The sequence below is a fragment of the Protopterus annectens genome, chromosome 8.part0, assembly GCF_019279795.1.
Source record: "Protopterus annectens isolate FY-2018-M chromosome 8.part0, PAN1.0, whole genome shotgun sequence".
NCBI lineage: Eukaryota > Metazoa > Chordata > Ceratodontiformes > Protopteridae > Protopterus > Protopterus annectens.
In genome coordinates this window covers 1,380,131,354-1,380,151,874 of record NC_056741.1, presented here as the reverse complement: position 1 = coordinate 1,380,151,874, position 20,521 = coordinate 1,380,131,354, and the positions used below count along the sequence as shown (strand labels likewise).

The following is a 20,521-nucleotide window of genomic DNA, read 5'->3' as shown; positions in this document are numbered from 1 at the left end:
CATCCATGTATATATATATATATATATATATATATATATATATATATATATATTAAGAATGGATCAAATGTCAAGGGGCTAATGTATAACAAAGCATAACATACCTCATGAATATTAAAATACAAACATAAGCCAGTAGTAGCAAACCATAACCAATACAGTAATGCATATGTAAGGATATGATGTTTAAAAAATGCCATTGCATGAGAACTTTCCTAGTATGTACAAAAGACAGCCTATATACATAAAACACAGTGAAAGAAATATATGTACACATCTGTATATACCAAAAAATGTTTACAGTAAATCACATCCGACCCTCTATATAAAATTAACAAAATCATTGGAACCATTTTAAGGCACATTTGAAATTAAGAGACTCATTAAGCCCTGGAAAAAACTCTGCTTTCAAGCGTAACTGCCATTTCAATTCCTGTAGCTGGAATTTACAATCTGAATCTCCAAAGAAAACTTTAATCCGCTCCAACACTATGAACTTCAAAGACCTGAAATCATTACATAAGGTACTGTGCTTACTAAGAGCATTAACATGGTCATTATTTCTGATGGCACCGTAATGTTCCTTTATTCTGTCACTTAACTTACGGACAGTTTTCCCAATATAAAAACTTGAACATGTGGAGCAGACTGCACAATACACTACCATGCTGGAATTACAATCAAATGCTCTGTTAAATGGCACTTGCACATTGCAATGTGGAAAAGTATAAGATTCCCCTTTAAGGATGTATTTACACAAACACATTTACCACATTCATGCATTCCTTTAGGTTTAGCCAAGTTAATACCAGGTGTTAAAATCAATTGACTGTCTTTATTTTCAAGGAATATTTTCAGGGTCTTAGTTATTTTATATGAGAATAAAGGTTTAGAACCTAAACTTGTTTTAATGTTAGGGTCACAAAGTAAGATTTTCCAGTTGTTCAGTAACACAAGCCTGAGGTCATTTAGATCCCTACACATAGGTAAGGAAATACTGAGGGTATGTGTGGAATCTGTCATATTTCTGTGTGTATGGTGTGTTGGGGTAAAACCGTGCGTTACAATGGGTTTAAATTTAGTGAGTCTGTCTTTAGTGATTTGACTCCTCACTGAATTAATTAATGCTAAAGGGTAGTTTTTCTGCGTAAACAACGAGGAGAGAAAATCACATTCCTTCTCAAAAACCATATTGTCACTGGTTAGTCTGGACACTCTGATAAATTGGCTCTTTAGAACGTTCCTCTTCATAAAGTAAGGGTGGGATCTATCAAAATCTAGGTAATTATTTCTAAATGTACTTTTCCTGTGAATGCAGGATTCAAAGCAATTATTACCTCTGTCAATAGAAATGTTAATGTCCGAAAAGGAAACTGCATCACCCTGATTACCAATAACAAATCTCAAAAAGCCAATACTTTCTGACAAGTTCTCAACAAATATATTAAGTTGGTCTACAATACCTTCCCACAGAAAAAAAATATCATCTATAAACCTTTTATAACATTTCATGAGGAAAAAAACAGGTAAGTGAACCAAAGTGTCCATTCTCCACTCAGTTAAAACCAAATTTGCAAATGCTGGGGCCATCTTGGTCCCCATGGCCACTCCCCTGACTTGGTGGTAGAAGCCACCATTAAATTGGAAAAAGCTGTTATCTAAAACAAGAGAAATCAGTGTAGTCAAAGTATCAATCCGTGTTTTTGGAAATTTCACATATTTACTTAAGTAATGTTTGACATACTCAACACCATCAACATGGGGTATACTGGTATACAAGGCTACAATGTCCAATGTAACTAGAATACAGCTAGACAAATCCACATCAGTGTTAAATAATGTGTTTAAAAAGTCCCAGGAGTCTTTTATGTAATGGGGTGTTGCTTGTACCAATGGATTGAGGACAAAGTCAATATACTGAGCAATGTTTCTCATGAAGTTTTACAAACAGGAACAGGAACTATTGGTTGTTGTGCACATTCTGGACTTGTGTTAAATTTAATTTAACCAGTTAATACTATAGCTGATGCAAATGTTAACACAATAAATAAAGATAATGGTTTGTATAGTAATTTAGCTTTTTAGTAATTTAGCTTTGTCATCTGTTTCTTCTAGGGATGGTATTTCTAAAGGTCCCCTTGTTAATCGATTAGTGCCAGCTGCTATTTCCAACAATGGTTTTTGCCATCCTATAAGACAGGCTACTGATTGTTATGTACATGACAATGTGTGCTCTAATGAGTTAGTTAACAGACGTAATGTTTTACAGATAGACCAAGTTAGCCAAGCTATTGATGGTGATTTTTCTACTACTTTGGGTGATGGTAACAGGAGTGGATTTTTGAGACCTGGAAGTGTTTTAACATATCCCAACCCTATTACTGTTCACAATAATGTTCAGGTTCCCCGCCCTGTCAGCCATAACAGCAGTTCTACTGTTTCCTTGGAAGTAATGAGTTTATTAAATCGTCATTCTATGATTAATCCTTTTTTGTTAGATGATACAGAATTTATCAATCAACAAATGTTTGTGGCTCCAAACATAAATAATTCTATGTTAACTGATTGTAAGCCTCTTATTATGAAACTTGAAAGGAAGTTTATGTCCTTTAAAGGGTTGGAACTGGACATACAATTTTTAGAACCATGTTTACAGTTGGGTATAGTTCCTAAAGGTTTACATTTTAGCAATTTTCCGAATAGAACTAAGAGGAATTCCTTTTTACATTGTGAATTAAGCAAAGTGTTTAATGAAGCGGGGTTGAAAGCTCTTCAAGTCATTATTAATGATAACAGAGAACAGCTAAAACAGATTGGAGCTGACATATCTACGCTCAGTGACAGCATTTGTGGTCATCCAGAATTCTGTATTCATAAACCTTTATATGACTCCATAGTCCCTAAGATCACCAGATATACGGCTACCCTATTAAATAGGAAAAGAAACAAGTTAAGGAGAGATCAAATTCAATATCAAGCTGGTAATGCTTATCCTGTTAGATCATCATTTTATACTGACTTCTGTGAAGGGCGAAACTTCCATCAGTTTCAGAACTACAGACATTATGGAGGTAATTACTCTGAGAACAGAAGGGGGGCCCCCAGTACATATTCGGGTGTGACTAATAATGATTATGGGAATGGTAGGAGTCATACTAGTTATGGTAGTAATATGCATTTCCACTCTAACAGGTTCGTTGAGAGAGACAGCCACACAAGTTCCTTTGGGTATTCAGGTACAGGTTCTAATTCCAAGAACAGAGGGACTGTGGTGGGTGAGAGGTTTCTTTTCCACTCTGGTGGAAACAGTTATAACAGTGACAACTTTGGTGAAGGAAAAAAATAGGAACTCCTTTTTGATTCCTAACGTAGGTAATACCTCCTCTATTATTCAACCCACTTTGGGTTCCCAAACACCCACTAGAAATGCCACTGATGTTGCAGTGGTTAATTCACCGACACTCAATACGTTAAGTCACACTAATTCTGCTGCCATTGGTAACACGAACACTAATCCAGGGTCTATTTGTAACATTCCTCTTTCTTCATCAATTTTTTTTAGACCAAAGGTTTACTCCTGGGAAGGAGAACAAGGAATTGTCAACTCCAGGAGTCTCATTGTCGATGAGAGGAAAAGGGAAAGGGAGAAGTTCAAGGTTCTCACAACTTCCTCCAAGACACATGGTGACTAGATTCAGTTGCAAATAAATCTTTCCGATAACACACCCTTTGAATACCCACATGTAGAATTTGCTGGTTGTTCCAAGGTTTCCGGTTGTTCTACCGGTGGGGATATGGGCAAACATCCTTTCTTATACAATGACAATTTTTGTTGTCCTTCTACAAACACTCAGGTCTCTGGTGTTAAGTCTCGGATTTTGGCTTTTGACAATATGATGGGTCAGGATACTCTTAGAAGTAAAAATACTATATGTACTTCCTTTAATAATGATTTGATGTCTGTATTCAATTTTTCTAACAAAAATTTATCTAAGGATCATCTTAATGTACTCAAGAAAGGGTTCACTGTCATACCCTCGCAAAGAGCGGATTTATCAAATGTGTTACTTGATCTTAGGTTATACATCAGGAAATTGAATCTTAAACTACTTTTTGATGGGAGTGTTGATGTTGGGGGTACACAAAATTCACAACCTATTAATAATTCACAGAACAGTGATACATTTTGGTATAATGTAATCCCAAAAAAAAAGTCTTGTTAACCTTCCTCTTAATAATACTTTATCCACATTCCTTAGAGTCTGCAAAGAAGATGTTAGAAACACGTTAAATGTTAAATCAAAACAAAAATGTTTTAATTTAACTGGAAATGAGAGGAAATCTTTAGTGGATTTGTCAAATGATGGTAACATAAGAGTGATGAAAGCTGATAAAGGGACAGGTGTTGTAGTTATGGATCAATGTACATACATAAACAAAATTAACGAAGACCTGATCAACGATGACTTCTACGTGAAAGTTTCCTTATCAAAGGTCAATTTGCACTTTGAATATGTAGACAAGATGCTAAAGTCCTTACGTGACGATCACTACATTACTGAGGAGGAATTTACATTCATGTGATCTCCGAATCCAAGTTTAGGGAAATTGTTTGGGATCCCTAAACTTCATAAGAACCTTGTGAATCCACCTTTTAGGTTAATCGTCTCTAATAAAAGGACCAAAACACACACACACACACACACACACACACACACACACACACACACACACACACACACACACACACACACACATACGTGCATATCAGCAAACGGCTTGTTAGACATGCTCCGAAACCTCTCAGATTTTTTTTATTTACATCAACAACTACTCATATCTCAAAGATAATTAAAGAGCATTCTACTTATGGAAATATCATTTTTTTCTTCAGAAATAAAGGGCTGTAATTTAATGTTTCAACTTGCAAATATTTTAGAGAAAATATAAAATGGCACTGGTGGTCATATCCACCAGGTGGCAACCCAAGCAAGTTCACAACAAACAAAATAATAGAAGACTTACACAATATCATGGTTTTATTTCTCATGGATTATTACTGCAGCTGCCATTCTGTATATAAACTGTAGCGAATGGAGTAAAAATGAAACATCTACTAGGACATGCGGTCTTTGTTCTAAAACATGTCAGGAGCTTAGCTGCTAATAAAATTAAGCACTACAAATTAAAATCACTATTGGTAATGCAGTAAATATGTTGTCCAAATAATCACAGCAGAATCAAAGTACTCTAAAGCATAGATCAGTGACATATTTTTACCCCAACTAGAAGGTATGCACAGCCACATAGGAAAAAAAGCTTAAAAACTATCACATAATTCATCTAGTGAGTATCTTAAGTAGGAAAGTCTGCATCAGTTACCGGCTACCACATCAGCCTGTAAGAACATGTAAGTACACAGGCAGGGAGAGTCAGGCAGGCCAAGCCAGCTCTAAGGTCCTACAATGGTTTAGTGAATGTGGCATTCTAAGACATCTACACAGGTGAAACACACCATGTAAGACACAACCTCATCTCTATTCACATACCTGTGGCCCAGCAGTGAGCTTGTCTAAAACACAGAGCACATCATTTTTCCAGTCACCCAGTAAGCACTCAGAGACACTCCCTTCAGATTCTCCACATCCAGTGTAATCGAACCTGGACAAAACAGAATGGAAGAAACTTATAGGTGCTAAATTATATAAAGGAGCAAATATTAGATACAGCAGTAATACTGACTGTCAAAAATTAACAACTTGCTTCTGGGTACTGGGTGAAAGAGAAAGCTTAAATAGCACTGCAAGCACTTATCAGGGGATGCTAACATGAGTGTGTGTGCTGCCAAGTGCAAGCAGAACAAAGGAAGTACTGGTAACAGATATGTGGTGCTCACTGCCACTACATGTAGGGTTACCACCTGTCCCACTTTGCAAGGGACAGTCCCTCTTTGGGTAGTTGTGTCCTGACAAAAAATTGTAGAAATGGCAAATGTCCTGAGATTTTAGGACAAAATTATTTCCTATATTTTATGTAATAGTTGCATAAAACAGTTATTCTGAATCTAAAATACCTAAATGTTATAAGAAACAGAATAAGCAACTAAAATGCTACAAGAATAAGCTTTTATTTAGGCAAAAAAGTTAAGTTCTATCCTTTGTACTGACTGTGGGTATGTGTCAGCCTGTAAAATCTGATGTTTGTACCAGAAATGTCCCAGTTTGGCCATTTGAAAAGGTAGCAACCCTAACTACATGCAAAGGGGATAACATGTATCTAGTGAAGTATTAATATAAGCAAATACTGTACGCTGGGAGAAAATGCCCATGTCCTTACCCTGGCATTCTCAACTGGCACCACTGATGTGCTATAAAAAGATGGCATCCTATAACATGGTGATTAATTGTCAAATCAACTAAAAGGTAACAGAGAGTCCCAGGGAAAGGAAGCTTGACAGGATGCGGAAAACTAGCGAAAAAAATAATTAATGACACAAATGTTTATAGTTGATGAAATTCCATTAATACTGGAAAACTAAAGCAGGTTAAAGTCTTGATTTGCTTTACCTCGGCCAGTGTGAACAGCAACAGCCAATCTAAACAATATTCCAACTCTTAACAGGACAGCTGTTATAACTGTGAAAAGATTTACTATTAAATTGAATTTGTCAGTAGAAGACATTTTCCATCAGTAGTTTATCCATTTACTATATCGCTTTCTTCACTCCCACTATACTTCAGTCACACCTGAACCCATGCTCTCCCATCCTACACCCATTCTATTCTTTTCTATTCCTTTGCAGGAAGAACTTTTTCACTTTTTCAAATAATTTATACTCTAATTCTGGTGCCTGTGGTCTTTCTATTCTCTGGCCACGTTTTGTCTTTCTTCTCATCTTCAAAGCATTATCCAGTGAACCCTTATCATGCTTATCTGTCTTTCCTGGTCTCCAAGAAAAGCTCCAGTTGGTATCCTTACAAATCACTGTTGCAGTATTCATAGCCTAAGGGGTTTCCTGCCAAGGATAGCCCAACATCTGGTCAATATACCAAAGCTTTTAGTATTTATAGGCATTGTATGTCACACGTACACTCCCTGCACAAAGTGTAGGCATAAAGGTGATGTATGGACACATACGTTCAGAACTTTGCAACCATTCTGAATGCTGTCATTGAATGTTGGTCTGAATGTCCTTCAGCTACGCTAGTTATTATGTTGTGTTTTAGATAAGTGCCCCATTAGGGTTTCTTCTTATCTTTCTTTTTTATTTAGTACTGAAGGGTTCATGTCACCCAGAAAAGGAAAATGCCAGCATGGGAGGCAAATTCCTCACAAAGACTATCACAACCAGTGTCTTTTCTATATAGGTGCTTCCCACAACCATACCCAATGCTGTATCTGCCAGGATTTTGTCCCTAACACCCTACATAGTTGTTTGTCCTCCTTATCTATTTACCTTATAAACCAACGTCTTAAGCTGTTGGCTCAAGGTGTTATGGCGGAATCTTCCTGTTCTGTGGGTCAGCTGTCTGCCAAGAAAAAGGCCCAAAAACTTTGGTCTGATATGGCTGTTGTTCAACCTCTCCTGGACATCTCTCTTAAGGCTAGAGAAAGCCCAGAGGATCAAGTGGTGGTTGCCTCAGATTCCTCTGCCACTACCCTGTCAGAGATCAGCATGGATCAAACTTCTCGCACATCCTTGGAGGCTTTACAAATATCTGCTCCTGACTTTGAGGGGGAACCTCCGCTGATTTTTATCTGAGGGACTGAGGGGGATTGTGCACATGTTACTTAGGGAGGAGATTCCTTCTACGCTTATTGAATGTTGCCAGGGGTCTGACCCTCCAAGGTTGTTTTGTGTGGACATCTAGTAGAAAAATAGATATTTCCCCTGTAGTTAAGGCTCCCTCAACATGAATGGCAGAATTTTACTCAGCAGTTATTTAATACTTTAATGGCTTTAAAGCCTCCTCAAGGGGTGTCTATGCCGGACCTTCCCTTGTCTTCCACTCCTGTTAAAAGACACAGGGAACTAGATTCTTCAGCTGTGGATCTGAATTCTGTGGAAGAGTCCTTGGGTTACTCTTCTCAAAGTCCTTTCCTTTTGGACAACAGTTCAGTGGAAAATGATTCTATTAGTCCAGATCCCCCTTTGAAGGAAGTTTCTTTTGGTGATACTTTTGGTGGAGTTTTTTTTTTAATGGGATTGTTCTCAAATCTCTGACATTCAGAAATGGTATTATGAGCTCCTAAGCCATCAACTACTCCCCTTATTCTGGCTGTCCTCCTGGATACCTTTTCAGCAACTTCTGTGGCCTCGGATTTTCAACCACCTGCACCCAAGAAACCTGATGGATTTTACAAGGTGCCTGACAAATGAAAATTCCTTTATAAATGCCTTTCTGCTTATCCTTCTGTAGTGTCTGTCTTCTAACAATCCCTCCAGAATTTTGCTCCCTTCAGATAATAATAGTAGGGCCATGAAGAGGCAGGCAAAAAGGTTTACACTGGTGCTACATTATTCTTTTGGGCTATCAACTACCAGACTCATATGACCAGGTATACTTTGGCCGTCCTTTCTCAGGTTTCCAAAGTGGTTTCTGACTTTCCTGATTCTGAGGGGAAAACGCCTTCCCTTTCCATGTTGAGCTCTAGCTCTGAAGTTGCTTGCATGTCTATTGAATGTAGCTATGATGCAGCTGATGGCTCCTCCAGGGCTGCTGCCTTTGGTTCTGTTATGAAACATTACTCTTGGCTTCATCTTCAGGCTTTGCCCAAAGACATTAACACCAAACTGTTTAATGCTCCTCTGGACAATAAAAATCTTTTTGGTGCTGCTGCTGCTGCTGAACTTTTCAAGTCTCTCCACAATAAGGGTAAAGCCTTTCAGGAGTTGAAACATATTTTTCCTTCTCCTATTCCTAAGTTTCAGAGGAATTACCTCTCCAAATCTGCTTCTGTTCTCAGGCAGTCTCACCCTCCGCATGAGGGAGAAAAGGGTTCTAGATGTGTGCCTCCTACTAAATCTACTCAAACCATACCTCCAATAAACCTGATTTTCAGGATAGGCTAGGTTCTGTTTGGCAAATTGTTTCCCATTTCCCTTAGCCAGATTCCCTTATCCCTCCGTATTTCCTTGTCTCATCCAAACTGGTTAAAAATTACAACAGGCTATTGGGTTCTGTCCATTATTCACTAGGAATATTCCAGTGTTTGGAAATCCCTTCTTCCCTTTTTGGGCATCCCTAAACCTCCATGAGAACAACTTCGTCCTTCCCCAGACATACTCCTGTCTCTTTTGGTCTTTTGGTCCAGGACACCATTCAAGCTGTGCCTCCTACCCAAATAGGGAGGGGGTTTTATATCAGAATAGTTTTGGTTTCCAGAAAGGAGGGCACTTGGAGACCAGTTCTGGATCTTTCCCAAGATTCCATCCTTTCGGATGTTGTCGCTTCAAACTCTATTTCCCCTTCTTCCACCCCAGACCTTTCTCTTTTCTCTGGACATCAAAGCTGTCTACCTTCATATCCCCATATATCCCCTTTTCAGGAAATGTTTACATTTCTCTGTTTTGTCCTTTGGCCTCTCTACTGCCCCAAGTATATTCATTAAATGCCTTACTCCTGTCATTGCCTTTTGCAGGATGAGAGGAGTTCAGATCATTTCCTGTCTGGAAGATTTGATCATTCAAGCTTTCTCCCCAGTGCTCTGCTTCAGGATATCTACTTTACTATTTCCCTGTTACAGTGTCTGGGACTCACCATAAACTTCCAGACATCAGCTTTGATGCCTTCTTGGGATCATATTTTCCTTGGTTGCAGGCTTCAGACCATCCCCATACTGGCATCTCTGCCTGCCCCCAAGGCCCTGTCTCTCACTGCCTTTTTCCAGCCTCTTCTTTCTCTGGCTGCAGTCATGGCCAGAAAATTTCTTAGGGTCCTTGCATTCATGATTTCCACCATTCCCATGCTCCCTCTGGCCAGGCTCCACGTGAGAAAGCTATGGTGTTACCTCAAGTCAGTGTGGCTCAAACATTGCCTCCCTCTGGACATCCCAGTACCTTCCCCTTCCTGCCTCAAGCTCGAACTTCAGTGGTGGATTTTTCAACTTTCTCTCAACATGGGACTTCCTTTCCAAGCTCCAATTCCAACTCAAGAGCTCTTTACAGATGCCTCAGACAGGGGATGGGGGACCTTCTTCATCTCTTTCAATGTTCAGAGTCTCTGGCCTCTTCATCAGAGGCCAGAACACTTCAGTATAAAGGAAATGAGGTCTCTCCTTCTACCTCTTCAGGCTTTTCATTCCCTCTTTCATCCCAGACCCCTCAAAAATTTCACAGACAACACCACAGCGATATGGTATGTAAACAAGCAAGGGTGTACAAGGTCCTATCTTCTTAGCAGACTAGCTCTGCAGGCCGAGATCTAGCTGCCCAATATCAAATGATTCTTCAGGCAGTTTACATTCCCTCAGAGCACAACCTAGTAGCCGACTCTTTGAACAAGTCTAGTGCACAAACTCATGTATTGATGCTTCACAGAGATGTGTTCCTGGACATTGTCCATTGGTGGGATATTCCCCGGGTAGATCTTTTTGCCTCTCCTCTGAACAAACAACTTCCTTTCTTCTGTTCTAGAGTCCCAAATCCTCTGGCTTGGAAAGTGGATGCCCTGTATTTTCCTTGGAAGGGATATTTCTGTATGACTTCCCTTCCCTTCCTTTGCTACCATGAGTCTTGCACAAGATAAAGCAGGACTCCCAGACACTTGCTAGTGACTCCCTTTTGACCCAGACAGCATTGGTTCCCCCTTCTTTCTCACCTGGCCAGTGACAATCACCACAAGTTACCTGACCAGGTGTACCTTCTCACACAACACAAGGGGTCTCATCCATCCTCACTTGTCCACTCTTCAACCGATATTGTGGGTGAGAGTTTTGATCCTTTTTTAGGCACCTGTTTTCTGAGGATGTGCTACAGGTCCTGCAGGAGGCCAGGAAACTCACTACCATGAAATCATGTATGTCCAAATGGAAAAGACTGTCTGTCACCATCAGGAACACTATCTGTGGAGGTTCCTCTGGTTCTTTCTTATTCGTATGATCTGCTCCATGCTGGGTTAGCATATTCTTCAGTTAAAGCTCACCTGTCAGCAATTTCTGCATGTCTGCCTTCGATTCCTCCTCTGTCCTCCAGATTTGAAGTCAAGCAATTTCTTAAAGGCATCCTTCATATCAAGACTCCCAGGAAGCCTATTCTGCCTTCCTGGGACCTCAGTTTTGTATTTGAAAAATTGACTCAGTCAGTCATGAGGGATTTGGGCACCCAGATTGATAGCAACCTAACTTTTGACCACCATGTTGCTTCCATTGTACAGAAAGCTTTCTACATGGCCCACCTCATAAGTAAGGGTAGCTCATCCAGGGACAAGGAGGTCATCCCTGTATTCTTCCCTTGTAAGGCCCATTATTGTGTACAATGCTCCATTCGGCATGTACCTCGCAAAGCACATGCAGCAGCTGGAGAGACCACAGAGGTTCCTCACCAGGAGAATCCAGGGCCTCAAAAGTCTACCATACACAAATAGGCTAAAAGCCCTATCCCTCTACTCTGTTTCATACAAACTCCTCAGTGGTGACCTCGCCTTGATGGGACTGCTGCAGATCTGCAAGTCAAGCTGCACTCGAGTAACCCACACATGCAAACTCAACCTGCTCTGAGACATTAATAGGACTTGTTGACGGGGCATATTTGTGTCCCAGAGACTCCCCCATCTGTGGAATAAACTCCCTCTCCACATTAAGCAGAGTACCTCTTTACTCCTTTTTAAGTGCAACCTGGATAACTAGATGAAAAACAAAAAATACATCCCTGGGATTCCACCCATGTCCCTGCTGGACAGGGGCATTGGGTGCTGATTTGTTTATACATGGGATACCTCTTGGCTAGTCTTATAAGGGTCTCCGGGCCAATAGCCTAGTAACTTCCTATGATCCTATTACTTAAGACTCCTTTTAAGCCTGCTTCTTCAGCTTCCTTTCAACATTTTACTTGGAAGACTGTTCTTTTGGTTCTCACTTTAGACAAGAGAGTGTTTGATCTTCAGGCTGTCATGGCTGTACCTCCTTTCTTAGTTTTCCACAGAGACAGGGTGTCTGTTGTACTAACCATTCTTCTATGCCAAAGGTGGTGAATGAGTTATCCCTTAATCAGTCTATTCATCTGCTTTCCTTTTTTCCTTCTCTGCAGTCTACCAGTGAGAATGTTCTTGACACCTTGGATTTGCATTGTCATTTCAGATTTTATTTGGATAAAACTAAAGTTATTCTCAGATCACAGCAGCTTTTTGTTTCCTTTCATCCCAGGTCCTTGTATTTGGATGTTTCTAAGCAAACCATCTCTTCCTGGATTTCGAAAGCCATTTATTTTGTTATTCTTTTTATGGTAAATATCTTTCCTCATTAGTGAAGGCTCATTTTTACCAGGGCTGTTGTCTCCTCTGGTCCTTTTATCAAGGGGTGGACACCAATTCCACCCTTGAGGCTGCTACTTTGTCTTCTGTTCATACCTTCACTAAGCATTGGAAGTTGGGTGTTATTTCCAGGACCAGAGCTGGCTTTGTCAGGGCTATCCTGCATGAGTTTCTGTGTTGTCCTCCTCCCAGGCTTCCTCTTGAACTTTTGTACTCTCCCTTCAGTTATGAATACTGCCACATTGATAAGGAAGGACATAGCACAGTTGTGTAAAATCTTACCATAACAGTAGATGTCCTCTTCACTGTTACTGTATTCACTGCCTCCTTCCTGTCCCCTCTGTTCTAGTCTTTTATTTTCTTGCCCTCCTGGCCGAGGGCTCTTCTCTTTTTTGTCCTTCTGGATGCACATGTTTTCTTTATCCCTAGAGGCATTATGTGCCTCCTGGGGCTTTTTCAGTTCTGAGTGTGTGAGTCTCTAGTCACCTTTATGGCCTATGCCTTGTGCAGGGAGCGTACGTATGACGTACAATGCCTGTAAATACTGAGGGCTTTGTTATACTACCTGAATGTTGGGCTATCCTTGGCAAGAGATCCCTTAAGTTATAAATACTGCAACAGTGAAGAGAAGGGCAACTACTGTTATGGTAAGATTTTACACAAGTGTACTTTCTTTGGTCGTAACTTTCCCTTCTATGCCTCCAACTCTTGACTTCCTCGAGCTCTTCTTTGCATGATTTCCAAAACTGCATACAATACACAATGTATGGTCTCAGGCTGGCTCTTTATAGAGTGATCATTACTTTTGTACTTGTGGAATACATCCCTTAAGCATATATTCCAGTACCATGTATGCCTCTGGCCTCACAATCTCCTTACCTGTTCATTCCTGCTATGATAACCACTCCCAGGTTCTTTTCATTTTCTGTCACTTTCAGTTCTCTTCTGTTCTCCTCAGCTGGTACCTTGCACCATCTTATTACCCCACTGTAGTACTTTGCATCTGTCTACACTGAACCTCAGTGCCACTTCTTTGCCCATCTGTCCTGCCTGCTTAGAGCCTTTCAGACGCTTTCCCTCTCATAATCAGTTGCAGCCTCTATATTTGGGTAATCCAAAAGGAAGTTTAGTCTGTTCTCTACTTCCTCAGATAACAGACTGAGGAGCACAGGACTCACAGTAGACCACTGCAGGACTCCAATGCTCATGTCCATTAACCTGGATATTACCCATTTCCCCAATGTGCCCTATTCTTAATCCAGGTCTCTATCCATTTGCATTCAAGGCTTCACCGAAGCCAGGTAGATCATATCTATCAGTATTCCTTTGCCCAGTTCTCCTGTGTTTGATCAGGTTTAGTGACAGCCTCTTATGGCTATACACCCATATTGGTGCCTGTCTTTTAAGAAAGCATCCAGTCTTCTTCTTCTCAGGACTTTTTTAAACTTTTTTTGGCACTGATGTCAGGCTGACTGGTCTGGAACTCCATCAGTTTCTTTTACTCCATCTTCTTCATTATGGAGGGGAGCCACTATTGCCATCTTCCAATACTGGAATACTTTAGTCATGGACATGCTTAGGCATCTCATTGCCATATATGGTTCACATACAAGCAAGCAATTAAATGTCATAACCAACATCTATTCAGAAATAAGCTGATACATGACATGTAAAACGAAGGTATGACCTCAGGTGTTACCTGGAGCACTGGTGGTGTTGGTCTAGGTACCTCAGCTAGAGGTGTGCAGGGCACTTACAGTGATATCTCAATTGACAGAATATCAATTTATCATCTACAGTTTCATAAATGTCAGTTGGACTGCACTGGTAATGTCAAGTGATAGTATTTGTGAATTTTGGCGTTTTGGTTAAGTGTTTTTGGCTTGTGGATTCGTGGCGATGTTTTGGTAACTTTTTATTTTTTAGCTTGTGTTCTTATTGTTTCTGGAAACACAGGTGTTGGTTGAGGTGGTGTAACAGTGAAGATGATTCAGTGAGGAAGTGGATTTTTATTCAAAATAATTTGAGCTGCAGGTGCCATTCAGTTTTGTTAAGCATTATGTCATTAGTTGCAAGCTGCTTTTCTCGGAGATGCAGGTGCAGTTTTTACATATGGTAAGCAGAGGTTAAATGCTGCACATAGGGTGAAAGAACACTTTTCTCATGTTCACTGTGTTTATCCTTTTTCCATGGTTGTACAGCCCTGGAATTACTTTAGTTACTTAAGGGTTTGTGGGAGTGAAACCCTCCATATGACAGTGCAAGAGTGTGTGTGTGTTTCAGTTATATTGATTTATGTAGGACATTACTGGGAATATCTTGATGTTAGTGAACATGATGTGTGTGTTGTGATGTCTTGACAAGAATCAACATAAGTCTGTATTGAGGACACCAAACATTTACTATTCATCTCAATGTTTATTATAATGCTTTTCAGAAAACTCTTTACAAAACAGACCAAGATTCAAACAAGCAAATGTTAAACCAAGGTTAAAAAAGCTTGAGGTATGTGCTAAATACACCCTGAAAAAAAGACCATTATGATACTAATTCAAATAAAAATAATAATATGCCTTACTGAAGAACCAAGCAGCTAATATAGAATCATAGCCCTCAGCCTGTTATAGCAGAAGGCAGAAAGAAAGCCAAAAATAATAGGGAGGGGTGGACAAAATCCCAAAATCAGAGACAGATTTTAAATACTGCTCTTATAAACTTAGAAATCTGCAAGACTAACATGTTTTGCATGAGCATAATTTTTCTGAAGGATGTGAAGTCTGAAACTCAAATAGCCATTGTTTTTTAATGACTGCAGTCCTCAAACCTTTGCCAGAAAACCACCGATTTTATAAATAATGGGCCAAAATAAATTAGGCAAAACCTGGGACATTCTGTGTCAGGGACATTTAAGAGGTATGTGTAGAACACTTATCCATACTGTGGTGGTTTAGCTCATATTAAACACGTATAGCACCAGTAACACATCAGTCCATAAACCAGAAACCAAATGCCGTCTTTGAATTTGATCCAGAGCCAATAACCCAACACCTAGAGCACTGTCAAGAAACACAACACAGAGCTGACCCTTTGATTCAGCAGATAGATTTTAAAAGCCCTGTTACTGACCTGGATTTTGGAACAGGTTCAGGTTCCTGGACAGATGGCTTAAGAGAAGGATCAAATGACCCAAAGTCTACCTTCTTATCCTACCACCAGCTCAGGGCCATTACAGGCACCTACAAAAGATGCCTCTAACTAAGTCCAAGGGTGTTAAGGGAAGACAGAGCCTGAACACACTTCCGGTGAGAGAGATATGACAAAAGTGTCCCTTTGTGTTTCTATCTTAGGAAATATGGGGAAAAAGAGATTTTTCTTGTGACATTGAACCACTACTGGAGTGCAGTTACAGAATACAACTTCCAAACCATAAAATACTTACAGCAATTTACAGTTAATATTTCTGGGTCAACAATATCCTCTAACTACACTGGGTTACTGGCATACTGTCGTGCCCCCTCCCCACCTCACACTACAAAAATGTAGGTATGTCTCCCACTGCTGCCTCAACCCTAATACATCATTTTTAAAATGTGTTTGTGGATGAGAAATCCTGTCTGTAAGCAATTTATATTCATGTTTCAGATATTAGCTTAGGCCAATGAATTATGGAATTGATATACTGTCATGAAACTAGTTAAATACATCATATAAAGAAAAGCCTTTCCTAACCCAGCTTTATGAAATATGAACTATAGGTCCCCCAAATATGAATTTCAGATGGACAACAAAGTAAAATGGCTTCAAGGCTGAGGTGTTTTTGTGTCTTATGACTGCAGCCTAATGTTATTTGTATTTCTAATGTGTTTTGACACTTGTTGCAATATACCACATGTTCTTTTAACATGAGTTACAAGGATTGGGTGTAACCCAAACAAAGCCATATGACTACATCTAGTTTCTTTTCCCCTGTGATTTGCAAACAGCTGCCTGCTTCTGCATTTTTTTCAGCTTTCATTTAGCCAATGGAACTGAAAAACAACAGTAAATTGTATGTAAAAAAAATGCTATTTTATTTATTTTATTTTACATTTGTTTACCAGGAGAGTCCGACTGGGCATAAAACCCTTTTTCAGCGGAGGCCCGGGGAGAAAAGCTCCATTGTTAGTAAACTATTATGTTAATAGAAAGAAAATTGTGTAATGCAATAAATAAAAAAATAGTAACAGACATTCATAATGGTGAAAAGACTAGAACAGAATAGACTGGCCAAGTGGGAGACTAACGCTTCTAGAAGACAGTTCTTACAGTAGTAGCAGGTAGTGACACTGTATATAATAAAGTGCAATTACAATACTTAGTCTTATATACAGGTAGCATAGCAAACTGAAGACTTAAAATCTGGTGGATATTAACAGTGAGAAAGAAAAAAACAACATAAGTCAGTCATATGGCTTAAATTCAATGCATATGCAATTAAAATTTTAAAATCGGCTAGTTCCATGGTTTGGGCTACCCATGCCCAGTACATGTACAAGTCCAGGAATTGTTGAGGTGGGCTTTAATGTGATGTTTGAAGTTTTTAAAATTATAGTTCTAATTTCAAGTGGTAAGGCATTCCACAATTTAGCAATTTATTAGGAGTATAGAAAGTCACCTGAGCTATTTTTACTCCTGGTTACTTCAATTAGAGCTTTATTAGTGGATCTTAGTGGACGGGTACTTATATGGGGATTGAGGAGGCCTTGTAGAGCTGGTGTTTTATCGGGTTTATAGTACATTTGGTGGGCAGTACAGAGTTGTGTGAGAATGAGTTGGTGGGGTAGTTCTAACCAAGATAGTTGTCTTAGTGCCTTACAATGATGGGTTCTAGGAGGACAGCTAGTGGCAAATTTAGCTATCTTACTATAGCAGGCATCTAGCTTGCTTAGGTCTGATTTGGTTATTCTGGAGTTTGTGGTTAGGTAGTTTTTGCATCTGTATAAGGTACCTATTTTCTTGTGTACTTTTTTTTACAGTCTGGGCAATGTGTAAGTCGAACTTCAGATCTTGATCAATAACAACACAGAGAATTTGGGTGGATGGTACTGGTTCAATCAAAGTCTTATTATTGGATGTGATGTTGAAGTAAGTGGATTGGGTTTTGAATTTAGTGGAGTGGAAGAGCTTGAGTTTAGTTTTATTTGGATTCAAGATTGACGTTGCATCTGCCAACCATGATTCAATAGCATTGAAGTATGTTTGGGTTAAGTTCTGTAGTTCAGATAGAGTTGGGGCAGAACATATGACAGTGGAGTCGTCTGCATACTGTATAATGTGGCCAGAGTTGTAGCATTATGATTATTTGTAAACAGGTTAAAAAGGAGGGGGCCGAGAATAGACTCTTGAGGCATGCCCATAGTCACTGGCAGTAAGGGAGAAAGAGCTTTGTTCCACCTTACCGCTTGTTGCCGATCTATGAGGTAGTTCTGAAACCAGGCTAGAGTGGAGTAGCTTAGGTTCAGTTTGGACAAGGAAGTCATCAGTTTGTTATGAGACACTGGATCGAAGGCTTTTGATAAGTCTAAAAAGATTGCTGATACTAGCGCACCTTTATTTCTAAGTTGACTGATGGTGTTAGTGAAGCTAATAAGAGCTGTGGTAGTACTATGGTAGGGGCAAAAGCCATGCTGAGTATTTGTAAGTAATTTATTGTCTAGGAGATGGTTAAGTATTTGGGTCTGAACACACCTTTCAAGGATTTCTGATAGAGGGGATTGGATTGCTATGGGCCGATAGGTAGAGAAGTCGGTGGAGGGTCCTCCTTTGTGTAGGGGTGTTATATGAGCAATTTTCCAGAGAGTGTGGAGATGCGTTGCTCGGATATGGAACGGTTAATTAGTAAGGAAACTGCATAAGAGATGGCTTCAGCTGCTATTTTTAAATATGTTGAGGGTAGGTTGTCAGCTGCCAGGGTTGTGGGTTTTAGCCTGAGCAAGTATTTGTGTATGTTGTGTGTTGGGACTGGTTTTAAGGAGAATATGTTGTTATTATCTAGTAGACAGGTTAGGTTGATGGGCAGTGATGGGAAGTTTTGGTTAGTAAGGATTTTGATGGAGTCAAGGAAGTATTTATTAAACTGGGTAGCAAAACATTCTAGGGGTTACTTGCTGTTGGTTGGGGGGTCTTAGTCTGACCTGGTTGTAGTATGTTATTTAAAGTGGTCCAGAAATTTTGAGGATTATTTTGGTATTTAGGTTGTAAGCTACTATAGTAATTCTTATCAAGTCTTATTTGGGTTTTGGCTTTGTTTCTTAGCTGCGGATTTTTCTGGTGAGTAACTATTGATTTTTTGTGGGTCCATTCGTGTCATGCTTTATCCCTTTCTTTTAGGATTGATTTTGTCTGTTTAGTGGGTCCATTCGTGTCACGCTTTATCCCTTTCTTTTAGGAGTGATTTTTGTCTGTTTAGTGAGCCAAGGAGAGTAATTACATTTTGCTCATATTGCCCTGATAAGGGCCAGGTTATTTAAGATATTTAAAAATGTGGTGTTAAAGTAATCGACTGCACTGCCCAGGGATAAAGTTTTGAGGGATTTACAGTTGCAGAGCTTAAGGTATGTTATGAAATCTTGAGGCCTGAAATTTTTGTTGTTGCGAATTTGGTAAGTAGATGTTTTTTTTTTGTAGGATTTGCCTGATGATGTAAAATGTATGTTGGGAGGCCACTGAGTGAATCGGGGAGGGTACCAGAACTATAGGAAAGTATGGAGTAGTTGGTGAGAATCCAGTCAAGGATAGTTTCTTTTTTAGTAGTTTTATCAAACCTTGTGGTTTGAATTAATTGGGTAAAGCCGTAGAAGTTGATATGGGTGGTAGGGTGGTCAGAGTTGCAGGAGTACCAGTTAATATTAAAGTCCCCTAGTGTAATGGTCTCTTGTGGGAGGTTATTGGAGGACCATTGTAGGATGGTTTCAAGTTCTATACTGGACTTTCAGAATTCCTTCATTTTGGGCCTGCAGATGTTCTTCATGTTTCACTGTTGCAGTCATTACCTGTGGGTTATCCCTGCTGTGGTAGCCCTCGGTCGGCCCAAATACCAGAGTCAATGTTTTTGTGCAATGGATGACGTCAGCTGTAGTCTGATGTCAGGTCATCAGTGCTATAAAGCAAGGCAGCCCATGTCATTACATCAGTCTTTCTTGCTGTGGAGCCCGTAGCAGAAGTAGTTCGCACGAGTGCCAGTCGGTCACTACCAGAAGTTGAATTTCAGCAGAAAGTGTCTAAAGCTAAGTACCCTGCTGGGGACCCTTTTTTCTTGCTCTAACTGATGTCTGAAAAAGTTAACAATTGTCTCACCTGTGGAAAGCAGATCCCACACCGAGACTTTCATTCTTACTGCATTACTTGTTTAGGCCCAGACCACAACGTCCCTCGTTGCCAGTTCTGTGCCCTCTTTAATACGAGAACCATTCGCTGTAGAGCTCTTTTTGTAAACAATTATTTTCATGTTCCATGTTCAAATTCTGATATGACATTTGTCAGCCAACAATCTGTTGATATACCAAAAAAAGTAGAGATAAAGATAGAGACAGGCCACACAAGGCTAAGCCTTTCGACGACTCTACCGCTAAGCAAGTCGTCAGTTCTCTGGAATTCAATGAGGCACTTTCGTAGCCCCTGATGCCTAATTCGCTTTCTACACAGGCCTCTGCTGAGACCCTTTTGGAATCCGGTATGTCTCAGAAATCTGTCTTTCGAGCCTTTGGCTGTCTCTGCCTCGGTTGGGTCTGGAGTTGCAATGCAGGCACTGGCTTCTGAGGAGGCCTTTCACACTACCGATTCTAGACAAAAAAACGACATCTGCATCTGACTACTGCTTCTCAGAGACCGATGGATTATCTCAGGCCTAGAAGCCAGGCCACTCCTAGGAAATCTGCTTGTAGCCACCATCTTGCCACTGCTCCCCCACCCCAAGCTCAAATGCTTAAAATGGCAGAGTATCTCATCTCCCTTATCCGAGGTACTCACGCCCCCACTCCAAAAAGGAAAAGGCATCCTCCTCCAGAAATTAT

The 20,521-nt window shown here is 40.0% G+C and overlaps 1 protein-coding gene across 1 annotated transcript in view; it reads right to left on the bottom strand.

Moving 5' to 3' along the window:
- The window catches only part of LOC122809445 (palmitoyl-protein thioesterase ABHD10, mitochondrial-like), a 244,813-nt gene that overhangs the window by 104,473 nt on the left and 119,819 nt on the right, over positions 1–20,521 (bottom strand). The window contains exon 3 of the mRNA XM_044080964.1: positions 5,550–5,661. Coding sequence (XP_043936899.1) covers positions 5,550–5,661 — 112 coding nt within the window. The remainder of the gene's footprint in view (positions 1–5,549; positions 5,662–20,521) is intronic.